This window comes from Anas acuta, chromosome 1 (assembly GCF_963932015.1).
Source record: "Anas acuta chromosome 1, bAnaAcu1.1, whole genome shotgun sequence".
Lineage (NCBI taxonomy): Eukaryota > Metazoa > Chordata > Aves > Anseriformes > Anatidae > Anas > Anas acuta.
In genome coordinates, this window is record NC_088979.1 from 140,132,146 (window position 1) to 140,152,396 (window position 20,251).

General features: G+C 51.4%; 1 protein-coding gene across 3 annotated transcripts in view; it reads right to left on the reverse strand.

Moving 5' to 3' along the window:
- Window positions 1-1,197: 1,197 nt before the first annotated feature.
- CECR2 (CECR2 histone acetyl-lysine reader) overlaps window positions 1,198-20,251 on the reverse strand; it is a 100,217-nt gene continuing 81,163 nt past the window's right edge. For all 3 annotated transcript variants that reach the window (XM_068660477.1, XM_068660486.1, XM_068660495.1), the window contains 10 exons: window positions 18,792-18,921; window positions 18,468-18,505; window positions 18,277-18,368; window positions 17,881-18,007; window positions 16,009-16,442; window positions 14,662-14,790; window positions 13,679-14,489; window positions 10,188-11,571; window positions 9,179-9,284; window positions 1,198-8,908 (listed from right to left, as the gene is read on the reverse strand). In XM_068660477.1, the coding sequence (XP_068516578.1) occupies window positions 8,903-8,908; window positions 9,179-9,284; window positions 10,188-11,571; window positions 13,679-14,489; window positions 14,662-14,790; window positions 16,009-16,442; window positions 17,881-18,007; window positions 18,277-18,368; window positions 18,468-18,505; window positions 18,792-18,921 (3,257 nt within the window). In that variant the 3' untranslated portion in view covers window positions 1,198-8,902. The remainder of the gene's footprint in view (window positions 8,909-9,178; window positions 9,285-10,187; window positions 11,572-13,678; window positions 14,490-14,661; window positions 14,791-16,008; window positions 16,443-17,880; window positions 18,008-18,276; window positions 18,369-18,467; window positions 18,506-18,791; window positions 18,922-20,251) is intronic.

Here is a 20,251-nt window from a genome sequence, read left to right on the forward strand (position 1 = left end):
GGGGATGCCATCAGCTCCTGAGCAGGCCCTTTATTTGGGCTTTCTCCTCTCCTCGTAAAATGCTGGCAGGCTGACTTAGGGCACACAGGGGAAAAGAGGAGCTGCAGGAACAGGACGAGGCCCTCGGTTTGGCCAGTGAGCGTGGGGTCCCCCATTGCACACATCTTTTGTGAGCATCCCTTTGCAGAGGCAGCCCAGGCGCCCCAAGAGCCGGGCGCAGGAGGTGCAGATGGGCCCCGTGGCGCAAGCTGGCTACCCTGCAAAGCTGTTTTGGCAGCAGAGGAAGATGTGAGCAACAGCATCTGTTACCAGCCCGGGAGGAGACAGAGGGAGCTTTCACCAGCCACAGCCCGGGAGGGCAGGGGGGGCACGCAGCGTGCCGCCGGGAGCCCCCCTGCCCCCGCCTTCTGCCATCCATCCCCTGCTCCACGTTTGCTGGCACCAACTTTGAAAGAAATCACATTAATTTTGCCCTGATGAAAAGCTGCTGGATCAGCAAAACGGAGCTGCTTATTCAGGGAGCAGCTGAGCAGGGGCCAAGCGCAGTCACCCCCGTGTACCTCCAGCAGCCGCCAGGCCCGTTCCCGGTTTCGGTGCCCAAACCCCTGTGAGAAAGGGCTGCGTTGGCTCTCAGCACCCCTCTGCTCAGAGGGCTGTGGCCGCTGCCACATTTCACACGGGAGGTTTATTAAACAGCAAATGGTCTCCATAGGGCTGCGGAGCTGCCCCTGGGCTCAGGCAGCTTCCTGCTCCTCTGACAGCCCCCGGGGGCCTTCACCCCCTACCCTGCCTGGCAGCGAAACGGCACAAAGGGAACCACACCGGCTCGGTCGGTTCGTCCTTCACAGCAGCGTGACACCGTGGGCTTCACCCCAGGGCAGCCGCCCTTATTAAAGCGCAGAGAGGCTGGGGGTGAGCACAGGGCACCTGTGGGAAACCGGTGACACCACCTCGTTCCCACAGCCGGGCTGCTGGTAGGCAGACAGCTGTGCTTCAGGAGGGGAAACGATCCCAATTAGCTTCCCAGGTGCTCTCCTGTAAATGGTTTTCAGGTGGTCCCACTACCTCTGACCACAGCCCAGGGCTTTGTATCTCTAAAAAGACCTCTGTGATCCCCTCCCGCCCCTCTCCGACCCCCCTGCAAAGGAAGAGGGAGGACATCCCAGAGACAAGAAAACACACGCACAGCAAGGGTGATTGCTATTTTAAGAATGTACTTTATACAAAATAACCAATTCATATGGAAATAAAATCTACAGACCTCCAAGGATCAAGCTTTTAAAAAAGTTCTTTAAAAAAATTACCCAACACACAGTATTAAACTAACTATTGAGGTAACTGTCGCTCTTGGGGAACAAAGGTAATCAGCAGACCAAGACAAAATATACACAATATAAAAATAAATAGCATTCCCCTTTCCAGTATTGACCAGGAAAGTTCACACAACTTTGCAGCAGCAGCAGGAGAGAGAAGAGGATCCCTGACACTGTGCTCTACGGGACGGGGAGGGAGGCGGGGGCGAGCTGGGAGCGGGGTGACAGCAGGGGCAGCGGCTCCAGCCCAAATTTGTTCTTGCACGGAGGTGTGCGCCTCCCAGCCCGGCCTTCCCTGGCTCAGCAGCACGGGCAGCCGGCCAGCTCGGGGTCTGCTTGAGCCGTAGAAGAGCAGCACCAGCCCTTGGTGTGACGCCCCACCAGCCAGCAGAAGACCCCGGTGCAGATCCCCCCGCCGAAGGATGCAGGCAGGGGTGGCTTTCACAGCCTGGGGGGAGGTCTCTGCTGCAGTGCCCCCACCTCCCGGTGCCCTGGGATAGCTGCGAGTGGTGGCTGGGGTCAGGAGTTTGCCCCCGTGGCTGCTGGGCCCCCTCCCCGCCAGCAACAAAACCCGCAGCGATGCAAGAACAGTCTCACCCCGAAGGAGGAAGGCTCCCATTTCCTCCTCATGCCCCCGACAGACAGATTACATTCTTTACAAACTTACAATAATACAAAACAAAAACAACAAACCCAGCCACCCCACACCACCCAGCTGCAGAAGGACAGATGTAGAGGCACAGGCGCCCGCTGCCTCCAGCCGTGGGTCACTCCGGGGTGCGCCCACCCCTCTCCTCCCTGCTCTGAACCCAGGCTACGGATGAGGCTCAGCTCCAGCTTGCTCCCTTCCCACCCTCAGAAGAGTGACCGGCTCTCTCCTGGCCACCTAAATCAACATGACAGCGGCTGGGAAGGCAGCAGGAAGCCCCTTGCTCCCCCAGCGAAGTCGGGAGCCCCACAGCGCATTTTATGGCCGTTCTCTGCTTGACACAGCAGGGGAAGGTCGAAGCTGCACTGCTGCACATTATTATTGCTCAGGAAAATCAGGCAGCAGTTGAGCTAGCAAGGAAGAGAGGTAACAGGTTTCAGGGCTGCACACAGTGTGTATTTTTAACCAAAGCCACCTTGGAGGTAGACACGGCAGGGTCCCAAGAGGGGCCTTGTGCTGGCAGGGGGACAGACGTCGCCGTGCCAGGGTGGTGAACCCTGGGGGCACGCGGGGGAACGCTGCTTAGCCACGAGGACACCTTCACTCCCGTCACAAGGAGGGCAATGCTTGCTCCCCGCCTGCTTCCTACATGCATATGCAGAGACAGCTGGCAAGCCCGGCCGCCTGCCCTGCCCTGCGCAGCGAGCTCTCAGCTCCGCGGCTGACAGCGGCGAAGAGAGCAGAGGGGGAGAAAGCGAGGGGAGGGGAAATGTCGGTGCGTGACACAAAGGGCGACCAGAGGACTTTCCAGAGTACAAGTGGAGGGCCAAGCTCCTGTCCTGCCTGACTGGGTTGGGAAGGGGAGGAGGCTCCTCTGACGTGCCCGGCAGCGCTTGATGCGCGAGGCGTCTGCTCACGCTGAAGGCTGAAGGAGCCCGTCACGGCCACCTGGCCCAAATTCATCCACCACAGTGACATCTGCCCACACGCTAAGTAGAAGTGTCACTAAGTGTCACTTCTACTTCAGTTTTTCCAATTCCTACCCTTCTGCTGGTGAACCATGTGTTTCCAAATTAAAAAGGCAAAGGACAGAGGAACCTGCTACAACTGGTGACAATCCCAATTATTCCTTAGCCCTAATTAGTCCTTCGTCCCCTCTTCCACTGCTGGATGTAGCTCTCTCTGGCTCCTGGATGCACTATCCTCTGATATCCTACTCTTCAGAAAGAGGAAGACCTTTTCCAAAAGAAATCTAGGCCACTGTTGCAGAATGAGGAGAAAAAAAACAAGTGGACACAAGGCCAGCTGCAGTGAAACCACACAGCGCTCCATGGTCTTTCAGATACCGCATGTGAGCAAAGGCGGGACAGCAGCCAGGAAGGGCACAGCATCACACTGCACATTGAGGAAACGTTTGGATGTTACCTCCTAGCTTCAGATACATACACCCTGCCCTGAATTCTCTTCCCTATGGGCAGACTGAGCTTTGCTGCCTCCATCCCAGCAGCTCCTACCCGAAAGTCCCCCCAGCGCCTTTTCAGAGCGGCGTGCTGGAGGGAGGTGGGCAGCAGAGCAAACACCACAACGCTCGGTTCATTATGTGCTGGTTAAAAGCGTTTTCCTTCCGCATGGGCGGCAGGGGTCCTGCCAAGCCGGAGTGTGCTCTCCCCCCATCTGTATGTTAAACAGGTACAGATGGGGAAAGGCTGGAAGGTCACCGTTTGAGATGCTTTCTTGGTTACAATAAGCACACGCTCTTAAAGCTTGTCACATGGCCCGCAGCTGCACCACCACTTTCATAGCCTGCTATCTCAATCTCAGGAAGGATACGGCACTCACACACCTGCTGTTCAACCACCGGCACCGGCCTTAAAGCGAAACAGGAATTCTGCCAGAGCTGACTCCTCTGCTTCCCCTCACCTCCTGCGGCACCTTCCCCGAAACTCCACGGCGCACAGCGCAACGCCGAGGCGTCTCCTTGGGAAACCAACCCCGAGCAAAGCCACAGAGAGCAAAGCAATAACTCTGGCTCAACGCAGAGATGCAGAAGACTGACAGGGATCGGCAGAAGAGAGAGATGCGGGTTGTCGTCTAATTATACTTTCATTTTACATGGAGAAGTGTTGGGGTGTAAAGAGAGAGGAGCTGCAGGGAAACTGCCTCAGTCAGCAGAATGAAAGACAGCCTCTGTGACTAGCTTTCAGATAAGACATCAAGCTGATAGCTCTCCAAGACCCTGAGAAACCACACTTACAAAAATATACACAGGAGATTTGCTTCAGAAAGCCTGCACGGGAAAGGCATTTGGCAGACAAGAAAGAATTAGAAACTCTTCCAAGAAAAGTGTCTTCATGTACTTTAGAGTCACAAATCAAGCCAGTTGGGCCTTGAAACTTCAAATTTACTTTCCTCTTTTGTCCTCCTCATTGCAGACTGGTGTCTTGGACTGCTACCAAGTGGTTTGGTGGGTCACACCATGGAATTCATAAACTGCAAGCTTCTGCTGGACGCAGCTAAAAATCACTGTGAGGCCTGAGCTACTGACCTGCTTAAAATACTTAGTTGAACTGCCAGGGCCTGTAGTGCTTAAGATGTCAAAAGCCACCAGAGTCCCAGGGGAGGCTTATACAATGGCATTTATAATGGCAATCGAGCATCCAGGGAGCCTGTGAACACCACACACCACTCGCAAAGGCGGAGGTGGTGAGGAGAGCGAGAGGCTGAAAAGCCAGAAGACAAGAACAAAACTGCTCTGGGAATATTGGGAACTTCTGGCTTGCTTCGTTCTTCCTATTATACAGCCTTGTTTAACATGGATATCCATAATTACAGCAAAACACGTCCTCCATATGGGAAAAGTAAGGGAACTTTGCAAAGTCCCTAGCTCAACATGCTTTCTGAAAAGGGTCCAACTGGTAATATATTATATTACAACAACGCTGGAGGATGAAAAAGAGGGGTTCCAATCAGTCCAGAAACTCTCTATATTCTGTTAAAATGTTATATGAGAGAGTGATGCAAATACAACAGTCAAAAGCAAGGATATTTTAAAAGGCAGCTACCTTTCTCCTGCACTGTAACACCGACTCATGGGGAAAGAGGTACCATCCTGTCCCTAAAGGGCTGCCATTCCTCTCTTCTAAATCTCTCCTTAAACCTGTCTCTTTCACAATGTCTACAAATCGGCCTGCACAGCACAGGTTAGGAAACCATAAACAATGACATTCATGTTTTCTGCTTCTCTCCATGTACTTTCGCTTTTGTTCTACCTTAGCTATCTGCTCCCAGTCCCTGGGGGCTCTGAGGGGTGCAAATTTCCTGAGGGGTGGTTTGTTCAGATTGTACCTAGCGAGACAGAGCTCTCATTTTTGGGGGGATGCCTCAATGTCATCACAAAATCACAAGCAAACAAAACCAACTAAAAACAAACAAACACAACCAAACCCACAAAACATTTACAAACAAAGCATTTGAAAGTCTGGAAACTCCGAGCTAAGGTTCCACAAGCAGCTCTTGATCTGAGCATGCCCCGTCCCCAGGATGTCCCTGCTGCCCAGCCATAGTTTTCCCTATGCTACGTTAGTGCTTTTCTAATACAAACCATGTGTCCTCCCAGAAGCAGCTCGTTAGTCGCTTTAACAAGAATTACCAACTACATCAAAAGCCTTTTACCTAGAAAACCTCCCAAGGGGAGGGAGCCAGTTTCACTGCTGTTTCACCTACCCTCTGCAAGTCACCTCCTCCCTGGTTTCCCATTAGGTCAGGTAAGGGACTGTACCTTCACGTCTCACACTCCACGTAGGATCCTCACAGTATTTATCTATCACTCCCTAACGCTCCATTACCCTCTCTGCACAGGCCATAAGCAATTTCTGCCTTTCTTATTCCTCCTGATTTGATCTAGGGTTGGTACTCATCCAAATGCCATGACCACTAGAAGCGTGTTTTCAGTGCTGGTTCCAGCTGAAGACCAAGAGTGCTTTGGCTTGTTCATTTTGTACAGCTTCAAAACCTCCTGTTCCACAAAGTTCACATTGAGCTGAAAGGCACTTCAAATACTTGAATAGCTGTCCATGATACAGGAGACACAGGCTGAAGTATGGCAAGGGTTGTTTGCAGAATCTACGTTCACATTTCCAGAATTTCGAATACTTTGCTACATTTGCTATATTTCACAGTTCCTCCATTTTTAATGAAAATGAACTAAATGAAGTAAAGATTGCCTTAAAAAGAGATGCAATGGTTTTCTCATTTGTCCCGTTTGTGTTTTTTTTTTTTTTTTTGTCCTGAAGAGCAGTTATACTTGCATGCCTTTTCAAAAATACTTATTACTGCTTCAGTGAAAGAAAAGCTAAATCCAGACTTGCATTTCCCAGCAGCTGGGGCCCCTCTGAAAACCCAGTGCCAGCTGATAAGCCAGCAGTAGACCCTCAGATCTGGGACAAACTCAGATCAGCCACCGCATAGTTCTTGGCCGGGTAGCGCAGTAACCAGCTTCTCACTCCAAGGACAACCTTCAGGATTATCTATTCCAGTTTAGACCAATCCACCAGTGACAGCTGTTCCCTGACTGATGAACACAAACAGGGGAAAAAAAAATCTCGTTTTAGTAAAGTAGTTGACATTAAGCTGAAGTCCTCCTTTGGGGAGGAGCCTGCTAAGCCAGGCAACTCACTGGACCGAACAGAGAGCAGCTGTGGTTCAAAGGCTAGCTGCAGCAGTGAGTAAGGAGAAGTGAATTTATAAACACACTTGTGGGGCTCGCATGAAGAAATTTAACTCCTCTTAGGCTTGGAAGATGCCTTGGCTCTACACAGCTCGTCAGAGGCAAAACTGCAGCAACAAGGACTGAAGCTGATTTGTAAGAGTGGCACTGATATACCAGTCTTTCCTCTTTCTTTTTGAAGAAAGATCACTTCTCGTCTTCTAGGCCCTTTGTGTTTCCAGAAGCTGAGGACAGAAGGAGTAATGGCTCAGTCAGATGCTACCTGCCATTTGCTCAAACAACTGCGCGAGCACATGGTCAATACACACAGCAGGACACAGGCAGTGTGGCCGTGAACGCTAGTGCAATCCAGCTAACAGGGGTGACAGCACCATCCAAGGTGACAAAGCAGTCAAAAATTCTCCAGGAGCTTGGAGAATAAAACCTTCCCCTGGCTGGTACTGCTGACCAAAGGGCACGCTGCTCTGTCCTCACGTGCTCACTTCTGCTGCCACTTGTGCTCCCGCAAGCACAATTTTTTGGCCAGCACATTGGCACGTCCTTCTTAACTATATATAAATACACACACACCGCTGTCCTGCCAGAGCCAGCCTGCACTAGGGCTCTGGTCCAACAGACCTTGCTGCCCAGTCTTACAGCACAGCAACTCCACCTTGCCTTACCCCGACTCCCCCGAGAATATTCAGCTGTGCTAGTTTCAAGGTATGGATAAGCAGCTGCAGAAGAGATGCCTACTGAACTGATGTGTCAACGAGGGGCTCCCCGTGCAGTGCTGCTGCTGTGAGAAGTGCCTGCAGACCGAGTATTGCCCTTGAGGGTAGCTGCCACTGTACTTGCTGCTACAACATCAAAAACAACGGAGGTAAACTGACTCAGCTCAAGCACACGGCTCTCTCATCGCCCACTGCCCAAGCCATTCCACCTCAACATCTGATTTCAAATCAATGCTTTCTGAATCACCGGCTTCTTGTAAACACCAAGCCCAACTCTGCTGGCCAACAAACAGCTCACGCTAGCAAACAAACCATTCCCCCAAAACAGCCTTATACTCCTGCTTTCACAGGCAACTGAGAGCGGTCAGGAATCCTGGTGTGGTTTCTGCTTTGCTGCTGCTAAGAGGTGAAAATAGGCAAGGAAAGAGAAAGAAAGGAGGGACATGGTTCCCCTCCTCAGGCAGGGAGGGGTACAGACCTGCACATTTGTTCTGCTGGACAGGTGCTGCTCCACACCCAGATGCACTGGTTTCACAGAAAGAAGTCTAAGATGACCATTTGTGCCATTTTCTGTTTTCTAGAGCTTAACTTAATCTTACGAAAAAGGCAGGGAGGAGGGTACTACGCTAGCAGAAGGGACAATGCTATGAGTGTCCTGTCCTGGTTTCAATTCCTGGTCCTGGTTTCCTTGTTCCCCCACGATGACAGGGAGCTGGAAGTGCACTCAGGCCCTGGATCCAGAGGGGTGGAGGCAGGGGCGAGAGGGGAAGGAGGAAGAGGAGAAGAGAAAGAGGAGGACACGTTATGCCCCTGAGCAATCCCTGCTATTCAGTAAAACAACTACAAGTTGGTGTCTCAGTTGCAGAGGACAGCAAGTCATCCATTGCATGTTCCCTCACCTCTCCCCACTCCCACGAAACCCTCACCCTATCCTGAAAGATTTCAGTGTGATATGATTGTAAACAGTTAAGGATTCCTCCAGTGCTAAGCCCACTACAAGCTGGGCCCACCCCCTCCCCCATTATGTACAATACATTCACCAACAACAGAAATTTATTTAAAAAGGCAACAGGTTAAATTCTGTAAACTGGATCCAGCTCCAAAACACACACGTTAATACTACAAGTAAAATTCCATCATCGTCCTCTTCCACCCTGAAAAATATACCTGAGTTTAGCAGTCAATGAAAGTTTCAGCCCCCACCCCCGCCCTCCCCACCCCAAAAATCCCTCAAACCCTGAACGAGACGCAGTCTCCAGTCACGGAAAGCCACTAGGTTTGGCGATGCTCGCCCTGTGGTGGCGAGCCAGCTGCTCGGCCGGCTGGGGCCCTGCACCGCTCCGGGTTTCCAACACAAAAGCCGCCGTGGCACCATGCTCCACCGACCCGGGAAGCTACGTGCTGCTTGGGTGAGGGGAGGGTGGGAGGAAGGCCTGCCCCTCCTCCCCCTTGTCCAAATCACGTGTGGCTTTCGTCTTCATGAGGTCCTTCCTTCCTTGGACTAGCTCTGGAAGAGGAAGAAGAAGAGTTGGAGACTTTAACAGCCAGCTGTAGGAAGGAACAGCCTCACAATTTCATGCAATTACTTCAAATCTAGCACTACGTCAGCCCAGGTTGTGTGTTATAGACAGAGACATCCCCGGTTCCTCTACCTAACAGTGAGCTCACTTCCCAGCTTCCTCCAATGCTTCCCACTCTTGGCAAACATTTCTGTCCTTTAATTGTCACTAAGAAAAGAGGCTCTCATCTGAGCTCTGCTCTCTTGGGTGACCCTTACTTGATCCAGAGGCAACGCTGATGGTTTTTGTGGCGTCAAATCTTCCCGGGACATGGTTGCTGTAGGCATCTTCGGGAAGGGAACTTGAGCCTGATGCATTTGCATTCTGGAGCCAGGTTGAATGGAGAGAGTTTTAGCACATGAACATCAAGAGCAAACCCCATCTACTTGACCGAATGCATACACACACAACTTTCACATACAAGTACGTATTTTGCATGTCTTCTTTTTTAAGGCTTCCCCCCCTCCGCAAACACAAACTTTGACTCCTGTCCCCCTCCCCCAATGACACAGTTGTAACCCCTCAACACTAGGAGAAGAAAAGTCCTTTGGGTCCTTTTTCTCCACATCTGCCTTACAAGATTTACTGCTCAAGTCATGCTGGAACTATCGCAAAATGGTAACAGCTGAAGCACATTTACGAAGTCTGAACAGGGAATTTTTGGAGTAGCAAAATTTTCCACTTGGGAATAAAACTTAATATGCAAAATCTCAATGAGACTTGATTTTTCTTTAAGGGAAATATGAGACAGAGAGGAAGGGCAAAAAAGAAAGAAGAGGGTGACATTAAAGTAGAGGAGTTCGTAACAAGAGGCTAACTTCCACTTCAGTTAGGCACTCTGTTGCACTATGAGAAAGACGAAATGAAATTCTTGCAAAGAAATTGGTACAAGACCCTTTGATTAAGAGATGCACAACACTGGACAACGTTTTAACAAAATACTCTCAGATAAAACAAAGCACCAGTGTGGAGACGGACAGGAGAGGCTAACAGGTTTCCACGATGCCTAAAATTATGCGTTTTAAAAAGCTGCAGCAAGACTCTTTTCGTTTCCCAGAACGGTCTAAGGGACCTCTTACTTCAAGAGTCTGAGTAACCCATTAGCCTTTCACATTACCTGCCAGCTCCTCCGACTTCAGCCTGGGCGTTTCAAGAATACCCAACACACATGGTTACCCAGGCATCGCCCCCTCCCACCTCTCCTTCTCACAGAAAACACGCTCTTACCCCGATGATCTATACAAGTCCTGGGGTGGCCCCCCCATGCCACCTCCACTGCCTCTCTGCTCCATCAGCAAGGCCTGAAAGTGACCTATGTTCTCCTCCCGGCAGCGGTACAGGGGTCCCTCCTGAGAGAGGCCGTTGGCCTGGCCAGAGGCTGGATGATGATGAGACAGGTGGGCATTCATGGGCGATCCGTATGTCCTGGGTTGGAAATGGCTGGCGGGATGCCGGGATGCATAGGGAGAGCCAGTCTGTAGCATCACCCCGTGGGGAGGGAAAGCCGATGGCCCAAATCCCATTCCCGAACCCAGGTGGGGCGGGGGAGCTCCGTAGAGGAACTCTCCTGCTGCCACTGAGCTTTGCCTCTTCGTGGCCGCGTTGTGGTTGTCCAAATCAAGGAACTCTTTGGGACTCTCCGGCCGCTCCTGCGATTCCTCGGACTTCTCATCTTCAGGCCCCAGATCCTGCCCGTCGCTCGGAGAAACCTCTTTGGCACTCGCTACGTCCATGCGGTTGGGAGAAGCCAGGGCAGCGCTCAGCGCCTCGCAGCCCTGCAAGCCGCTCATGTTCCCCCGCTCGGAGAAGGGGGGTCTGGCCAGGGGCGGGTGGCCACTGGGGCTGGCCTGGGGGTGCAGAGGCCTCTGCCAGTCCGAGTAGCCCTGCGGACAGGCGTAGTAGGGCGGCCGCTGGTAGTGGTGGTAGGAAGGTTGAGGCTGGGGCTGGTAGGGATAGGGCATGCCCTGGTGGGGCCGATAGCGAGGGAAGACCCCGGGGTGGGCGTTGCTCGGCTGGAAGCCCCGCGAAGGGAAATGCTGCGGGTGGGACACGGGGGGAGGCTTGCCGCCCATCACCGGGCTGAAGCCTTGCAGCCCCGGGTTGATGTGGTACCGGGCGGCCGAATTGGGGTACTCCAGACCAGGCATGTAGAGAGGGTGGAACTGGTTGGGGGCAGCCCCCACGGTGCTGGCGTCCATGGCAGGGAGGCCGGTGCCCTGCCCCAGGCAAGGCACGGCCGCTTCGGGCAGAGCCTTCCCCCCGCCGCAGAGGGGCTTCTCCATCAGGCTGGCGGCCAGCCCCTTCCCCTCCACCGGCCCCTCGCCCGCTGCCCCGTTCTCGGGCACGGGCCCTCCTCGCTCGGAGGTGGGCGCCAGGTCCCTCACGCAGCCCTGTGGGCCAGCGTAGCCGCTCTCGGCCGGCCAGGCGCCCTTGCTCTGCCCTGCCTTCAGGTCGCTCTTCAGGCCGGAGCCGTCCCCCTCCTCTGGGGGCAAGGCGCGTCGGGTGCACTCCATGGGCAGGGGGGGCTTGGGATGAGGTAGGAGTTTGCCGTAGGCCCCGTCGGGAATGCCGATGCACTGAGCCTTTTCCTCCACGCCCGCCGGTGGCTCCACTGGAAAGAGAAAGGGGAAGCGTCAGGTGCTGGTCTTGTTTTGCACGTCAGCCCTCCCCACCTCACAGGCACACTCACCCAAGGCAAATTTGCCAAAGAGGAATTCCTGCCAGCTCAGCCAGATGTGCCAAAACAACCTCCTACCATCTACTTTTGACAGCATGAACAGCAGCCTCGGTCATGCTGGGCCTCCCTCCTCTTTGGCTGCTGACACAAAGCCCAAGCGAAAACCTGAGGGCCATCCAAATCTCCAACGTTTGGATGGAGAAAGTACCCTATCTTGATGAACTATTAAAATGGAAGAGGAGTGACTTTATAAGCTGAGCAGATGTTTCCATCAAAGACCTTGAAGTAAGTACCTCAAAGCCTACAACATCCCATCCTCTACTCAGACGTCTTCACAAGATGGCTGGAGCACAGCATCATGCTAACTGCGGGCTTTGTGGGGCTGTAGTCCCCCTCCTACAGCCAATACCATTCTTTCAGAGACCCATAGCAATTCCAAACTTTGCAAAGTTGGCTGATTTTTTTAAAAGAACTCTTTTAAGTTACTCCTAGTGTAGCACACCTCTCTCGTAAAGACAAGGCATGTGAACTGAAGCCTTAAGATTTCCGTAAGATACAGCTCCAACTGCAGTTTGCAAACCACCTCCACCAGAAAAACATGGCACATGTAGGTTTGCTCTGACACGTGTGTACAGAGGCTGCCCCATGGAGAAGCAGCTTTGGGAAATACTGCAGAAGCCACATGAGAGCAAGCTAAGAGCCAGGGCTTTTTTGATTTTACACTGTGTTGCCCCTTCTGGTCCACAAAGCTTGTTTGCCCACAGCTGGGCAAAAGCACTACCACATAGCAAGGTACTGTGAGGCTGATCACAGCCATATTTTAATCAACTGTGATTTGGAGATGCGGCCGCTCTGCCCTGTAATCACTCAACGTCCTCTTGCAGTCTCTGTTCTATATCCAGCACAGTTAAATGATAATGAGTTTTAAGCAATGCCACACAAGGAAAGAGTTTCCGTAGTCCAAGGCACACAAGGGATCGATAAAAGATACAAGGTTTTTGATCTCTAGTTTACCAGCTAAAATTAATGAAAAAAATTGTTTTTGATCTCTAGGTTTTTTTGATCTCTACTTTAGGTTTGTTTTAAGTTTTTTTTTTTTGATCTCTAGTTTACCAGCTAGAATGAATGAAATTCAACTAGAAAGAAACTTGTGGTGGCATACATGACACGTTGCCATCTCATCTGAACTGACATGACTTTTCAGTGCCTTTCTGGCAGTCCTGTTCTGTGAAGATTTTGAGATGCTAAGCTCAGAAGGCACATGTGCATTTCAGAGGAGAAGCCATACTGACATATATTCAAGGAAGTGTATTCAAACCATTTCTTCGCATAATGTCTTCTCTCCTTACCTAACTCTTTGCAGATTCAATTTTTATATTAAATCCAAGTGAGTACTAGAAGCATTACAGACTTACAGACCGTGCACCCAAAGGCAAACTGATAACTTGCAGGTATAACTGGGATGGAGGGGACCTCTGGCAGGTTACAGTGAAATGAAAAATCTTAGAAAAATCTAAGTGATGGCTGGAGCAGAAAATATATTCTGATTTAGAATTTGAAGAAAAAAAAAGACGTGTATAAACTATGTGTCCCACAACTATTTAAACAAAAAATTAATCCTTTTCTAGAATAGAACCTGCTTTTGTTGCTGATCTTCAGCCAGTGTTTAAAATGGCCCCCAGTGAGCCTGAAAGTCAGAGCATCTTTCACACTTCTCTAGCGGTGCAAATCCAAATAAAGCCACATCTGCAGATGCAGGCTTTGTGCATCTGCAACACAGTTAAGCTCAGGACCCCAAGAGTCTGGAGCAGCAAAGCTAAACTATGGGGTGTTCCCCAGCTCCTCACAAGCACCCACCCACTGCGTGTGAACTCACAAACGCAGGGCATAGCTCCTCGCTCCCTGTGGCTGCTTGCGCACCCTTGGTGTGTGCAGACAGGCACAAGGATCCACAGGGCTGCATCCTCTGCTGAGGTCCAGCAGCAGCAAGAACTGGGGAGAAGCCTCTGGGTGGCTTCTGGTCAGTGCCACGGGGAGTTACCTTGGTTGCTCTCCGGCTCCATGGTCTGATCCTGCGAGCTCCCGTTGCCCATGACCGGCTTTGGGGGTGGCACACCAGCAGAGGCGGCGTGAGCCAGCTGGGGAAAGGGTCCAGGGAGGTGCGGCGGGGGTGGCTGGCGAGGGTGGTAAGGCACGCCCGGCGGGCACACGCGGGAGGACAGCTGCTGCATGGCGATCATCTCTGGGCTGTCCATCATCGAGTCCCCACCCTGGCACCCTCTCTGAACCTGAGCCGGTCCCCCGAACAGAGCGGCCGGCGGCTGCGGCATCCTCTGGCCAGCAGCTTTCCCGGGTGGTCTGATGTACCCTGAGGGAGGCACCCCGTGAGGTAGGAAGTTTGATTGCTCAGTCCACTGGCTGGGAGGCAGAGGAGGCCGTAAGGCCCGGGGCTCCATCATGTGGCCGATGGCGCGGGGCTGCAGCGAGGGCGCTGGCCCCATGGGTGCCTTCTCCTCCGGCCCCACGGCACCCTGGCTGGTGGCGCTGTGGCTGCCATTCCACAGGGCCGGGTGCCCGCGGTTCAGGTACTTGTAGGGCCGGTACATATGTCCAGGGGGCATCTCCGAGCCTTCTGGCGGCCTCACCGGAGGCCCGTTGTGCCTTGGAGGGAGGAAGCCCTGCTGGAACTGGGCTGGCGGGTAGACGGCGTCCGGAGGGGGGCCGCTGACACGCCCCAGCTGCAGGGTGCCAGGACGGGGTCCGAGGCCGGTGACGTGGGTCGGCCCCGCACACACCTGCTTCTCAGGGGCAGCCAGCCTGTGCCCACGGTGCTCGCTCAGTCCCACGGCCGGCTGGGGAGGCAGAAAGAGGGGTGTCAGTGAGAGGGAGGTGGGAAAAGACTGATGCTGGTATGCCAGCAGGTTGATCTGAGAGGCAATGCCACCGCAGGGGCCATCAGGGAGTCCCCCACACACCAGAGGGGACCTGCAGGGTGCCATGATTTATTGTTATGAAACAATTTACCTGCATGGCAAAGTGCTGGTGCTGCTGAACCGGGTCTCCAGGATGGGGCTCTGGCACTCGCGGTGAGCCATACAGTTTTGTTGGATCTGATCCGCGCAGGGGACCGAACGTTCCTGGCACAGCTGGTCTCTGGGGGACGGGGAAGGGTGCAGGAAGGAGAAATAAACACATTTGTGAGATGCAAAAAAGCAGCAGAGCTGCTTCAAGCAGGGGGTAAGCCAAGACCAAAAGAACCACACAGAACAGACAGGCTTTTTGGAGATGCCATGAAAAACCTGTAGGCTTTTCTATGAAATGACACAGCTCTCCTGCCAAAGAGTATCATATATCCCTGAGCTCAGGTTGTGATACACTCACCTACCACCCAGCTATTCGGAAGCAAGTAAGACAACTGGAGGGAACGGTGGTTTATTCCTGTCCTTGGAGCAAACCACAAGAGCACATGAGCAGAACAAAGGGGACCATGCTGGATTGCTTTCAAAATACTTGCTGGCTCCAGCTCTCCTACTGGCTTCTGCTATCTGCGTCACAAGAATCACTCTAAAACGTTTTATTTCCAGCTAAAAAAGTGAGGAATAGCCTGGATCTCAGAAAAGCAGCTGTCACACTACACCACAAGACAACATGGGTTAAAAAGGAAAAGACAGTAAAGGATGGGTGAGGAACAGCCCATAGAAGAGGCAGAACAGGTGGCCCTCGGAGAGGAAACATCAGGCTAAAGGGAGGTCACTGCTACAGCCCAGGGTGGCCTTGTGTGTGGTTTTGTTTACTGCTTTTATAAATATCAAGGCACAGAATGCAGTAGTATGCAGATGGCACAAAGTTACCACGCATCTGTAAACAATTGAGACAAAAGAAGGCTGGCTTGTTCAGCATCATAAACTGGAGGTTGAAAGAGGAAACGTGACTGCTTTACATGCACAACGGGGTACCTCTCCAGGGAGAGAGAGAAAACTGGGGGAGCCAGGGCTGCCCAAGCACACATGGGTACTTGCCTGCAAAAAATGTTGTTAGACCTTTCCTAGTTAGTGTGGTAGCGATCTAGTTCAGCCTCCAGTTACAGAAGTAGCTACTCTTCTAGCTCCAGCTACTCTTAACAGAGCGTGTTATTTCCAGTCCTATCTCCTCAGCCAACTACACAAAGACCCGGTAAGGCCGAACTGTATCGGTTTAAATTTAAGGGCTGAAAAGTTTCAGTCTGAGAAACCACAGCTCTGACCCTCAATCTCTGGGAGGAGATCCTTGCCACAAAGTAGGGATTCCACAGGGGAGAGTTCAATTCCCTTTTCCCTCCCCACCTCCCTCCGCAGGCAGGATCGATGAAGAACAGCAGAAACTACTCCTTACCATCTGGCCGGGATGTGGCACGGGGCTGGGCATGCCGCCGTACTGCAGCGAGCGGGGGAAACCTCGCCCATTGGAAGGGCCCACTTCTCGAGGAGGCTGCATGGGGTTGCCACTTGGATCCTCTGCAGAGGACGAGGAGAAGGAGGAGGAGGAGGAAGAGGAGGAGGAGGCGGGAGCCCTCGAAGCAGCTCGATATGGTGGAGGTTTCCCTCCATTTTCCAGGCGCTGCTGCCTCTTGCCTGGTCCCTCCGGGTCTCGTGACCGAGTCCAAACATTGCCAGCGCTGGAGCGGCCAGCCCGCCGGCTCCTCTTCTCCCGCCTCCCGTCTTCTCTGATCCAAAACTCCTCATCTGTGTCTCCATCTTCCCCAGGGAAGTGCTTCATCATTGCTCGGTGGAAACACCTCTCCAAGTTGTAAGCCATCTTGGTATATTCTGCCAAAAGAAACCCAGCAACATCAAGGACAGAGCCTTACAGAGAGAAACAGTTAAGCAACATCAGACTTTCCTCATTTCCCCAGAAAAATCACCCCTCTCCGCAGTTTTTTTGTTTGTTTGTTTGTTTGTTGTTTGTTTTTTTTTTTTGAGGAAGACTTTTGTTTCTACCTAGTTGACCGGTCTATATTCTTAAACTCAATAAGCAATGCAGCATCAGATTTGTTCAGTAACCCCACCAGAGGACAGGCACACAGGCATGACAAAGTACCATTAGCAGCATGGCTTGCACAGTCAGCATTAACCTAACATCCCAGAATAGTACCAAGAATTACATTACGGCAAACACCACCTCTGCTTGCAGAGATGTGTGACCTGCACTGCTAGCCAGCAGTGCTGAGAAGAGAAACGTTAAATTCCAGCAATGCTACTTGATTCTGCTCAAGAGGCTTTTGCTGGACTGGTTCAAATCTCTGCTGTATGCTACAAGACAAAGGAAAAAAATCAGCAAAGATCATTTATCCATGTACAGTTTTTAAAGCACTTGCTGACCATGACACAAAAGCTATTGCAAATACCACGGTCACTATTGTGCAATTCCCACAGGACAGTTCTGCTCTGAGGGGCTCCTACTTTTCACTGGAGTGGGTAAGAAGGAAAATACAGGTGAGAGGTGTCGATCACAAAGTCTTGAAGCAAATGACTTTCCAGTTGTTTCCACTGAACTAAAAAGTTCCTTGGACGGCAGAGTTCCCCCACTGGCAGTGCAGAAATGCTTTTACTTAGGGCCCACAGTGACAAGCTGAGAAGCTCTGTTTTCACTTTCAAAGCGGTGCTGTTGAGACATGGTCTGCAGCGATGACCCACCATATGGGGAGTGACTTCTTACCTAAGCAACGTGTAGAATTTTAATCGGCGTGGCAATTAAACCCAGGGTTTCCCATTTGTGGGCTTATGCTATTCATTCAATAGCCAAAGAACCTAAAAATATATGTTTTCCATGCAAAAGGCTACAGATGTGGCTCACTTTTCACTTTTTTTTGGGGGGGGATACTCAACAAACACTGGGGGCTGACCAGACTCGTTATGTTCTTCAAAATGTATTAGATATCATGAGACAAAGGAACACAGACACATGCAAGCACACAAAGGAATGAGCTCGTAAAGAAACAGACTTTCTTCTCTTTGTATGTTCTGCCTTCACCACCTATCAACATGGGAGCCCCTTAGTATGACAGGCCACGTGTATCAGCATGACAACTGTGCTAAAAACCTGGCTAAATCCCCAGGCCTTACTACTCAGGAGCTTTCCTCCAGCCTCTCAAAAATATCCTGAAAGAGAGTAAGCACAAATCAAGTTCTGGTGAGTAGGTAGGGATCAGTGCCTGCTTTAACTCAGCACTGGAAATAGATGAACTTAGCATCTTACTGCTCTTACCACTGCCTTCACCATTGTACTTAAGACAGTTCCTGAACATGGTCTTCATATCGCCCACAAATTCTTCCTTGGTGCAGTACTGACCTCCATTCAACTTCTTCTCCATGCTAGAGATGTCCATGGGGGCCTGAAATTCAGCAAAACTTTCCTTGAGTTACAGCAAGAGCAATGGGACTTACAAAGGTACATAAATTACTAGCTTCCTCACAGAGGGCATGCAGAGCAGAGGCTGCTCTCCTGAGGGCAGCCTCTCCTCTTGCATTTCCTACACCCAAAGGGATTACTGCAGCTTGACTGTGAGGATAACACAGCTCACAGAACTTCAAAACACTTACAAGTAATTGCACCCCAGTCAACAAAGAGCATCAGTCAAGCACGCTGCGCTGCTTTCCCTACCTTAATGATCTGGTAGTAGTTAGGAGCATACGACTCATCAACAGGTTCCAAGAAGGGCCAAGAGTCCTTGTGAGCCTTTACCACATCTAGAACTGGTAGCAACAAAAGACAGACGGTTACACACATGCCTGGGGGACTGTGTCGCTTTGAAGAAGTCATGCAAAGAGGAAAATCGGGACAGGTGGACTAACCTTTGTACATGGCTGTGAACTCATCATCCAGTTCAAAGCTGTAATTGGAAGAACAACAGTGAATAACAGAGACTTAGCACATATAAGGCATTCCCTCTTACCTCATCCTCCCTTCCATGCCACATGCAGTGCCATGAGGTTAAACAGGCCTCATCACTAACACTTGTCTCGCATGGACCAAATCCAGGTGTTTCTCAGCTTACTCCTTGCTGCTCTCCAACCTCACTTATCCCTCCTCATTCCTGTGAATGACCACACTCCTCTCCTCCCCTCCCTACTAAGGCTTCACTGCACGGGTGTGTGCAAGCCCAGCTGCATACTCACAGATCCTTGGTCCTTCGCTCTTCCCTGGTAGGGGAACTGGGATCCAAGTGGGAAAGCTCGGGGGGCAGCTCCTTCCCCTGTGCCAGCAGCCAGGCCCGCTCTTCACGAAGCTTCCTCCTCCTGGCTCGCTCTGCAGCGGGAAGGGGAGACAAGCAGAAAAAGCCATTCAGTGCTCCTTGTCAACAACATCTCGCAGAGAAAACTCAGGCAGCTCCTGCAGTTCTCAAGAACTCTCTGCAAAGAAGCAGAGGAGCTGAGAACACCGTACACCACAAATCCCTTGACTAGTCCATCAGTGATTTTGGAGCACTACTGCGATGCAGATGCTCTACATGCCACCTTCCAGACAAATTCCTGACCACAGTGTGGTACAAAGAGTTCAAAGCACAGACCAAGGCATAGATCAGTTAAACAGAAAGAGATGACTTAGTAAATTACCATCCTTTATCTGCTTGTCACCAGTCCCCATGCTGTCAAAAAAGCACAATAACTCCTCAGCCAGGTGAACTCACAGCAGCTGGTTTTGCACTGAGGCTGATGAAGAACAGTGCTGAAAGAAGGGTGAAGTTCTACCACCTGGGTGGCAACGAGTAGCTGAGTCAATAATATCCTCCATCCCCACAGCCAGCTTTGGGAAGATTGTTCAGGTAGGCCTTCACGGCCAGCAGCCAGAGAGAGCAAGCTACCACACAGGAGGGCCACTGGGACAGCTTTGGTTTAAGAGGTGAGAGACAGGAAGAAGCAACGTTAGTAATATAACCTGTGGTTTGCAACCAGACAGCTGGCTAACAGATTGCTTCATAATAGAAAGTTTATGGACTCTTATGAACCTCATTTCCTTTTTGTTATAGGACACCTGAATTCATTTGACTTGCTAAACACCTGTACCAACTTTCTGTTGAAGCAGAATTCTGTGAAAATGCAGCTCAAGGAGAGATGTCATAGCTGCAACACCCCAGGAAATTGGCCACAGGGCCACACCAGGGAAACACCCAAGTGAAAGAAAGATTGGAGACCTGGCCAAAATCCTCTAACAGAGGCTCCATCTCTGGACAATGACGCAGACTTGAGAAGCACATGCTGGTAGAACAGTATTAATATGCTGTCCTACTCTGCCAGTCAAAAGAAAGCCTGTGATGAGGAGTAGGAGCACAAGAGAACTAGGAATGAGTGTCTCCAGGATAACCCTATCTGTGTGCATTTAGTCTTTACTCTTACAAGAGAATCACCACTCAAACAGACATTCTGCTGCTAAATAAAACCTCCCATGCTTCTCCTGCAGCTACTGAGGAAAATGTAGGTACTCCTTCCCTGAAGAGGAATTGACAGCCACACCTCATGCCCAGTCAAAAAAAGAGTGATGGATTTCTCTTCTAAGACTCTGGGCAGCACTGAAGTTGGGAAGACAGGACTTTCATTTAAGATGTCCTACAGAATCTATCAGCATCTGTTACACCATT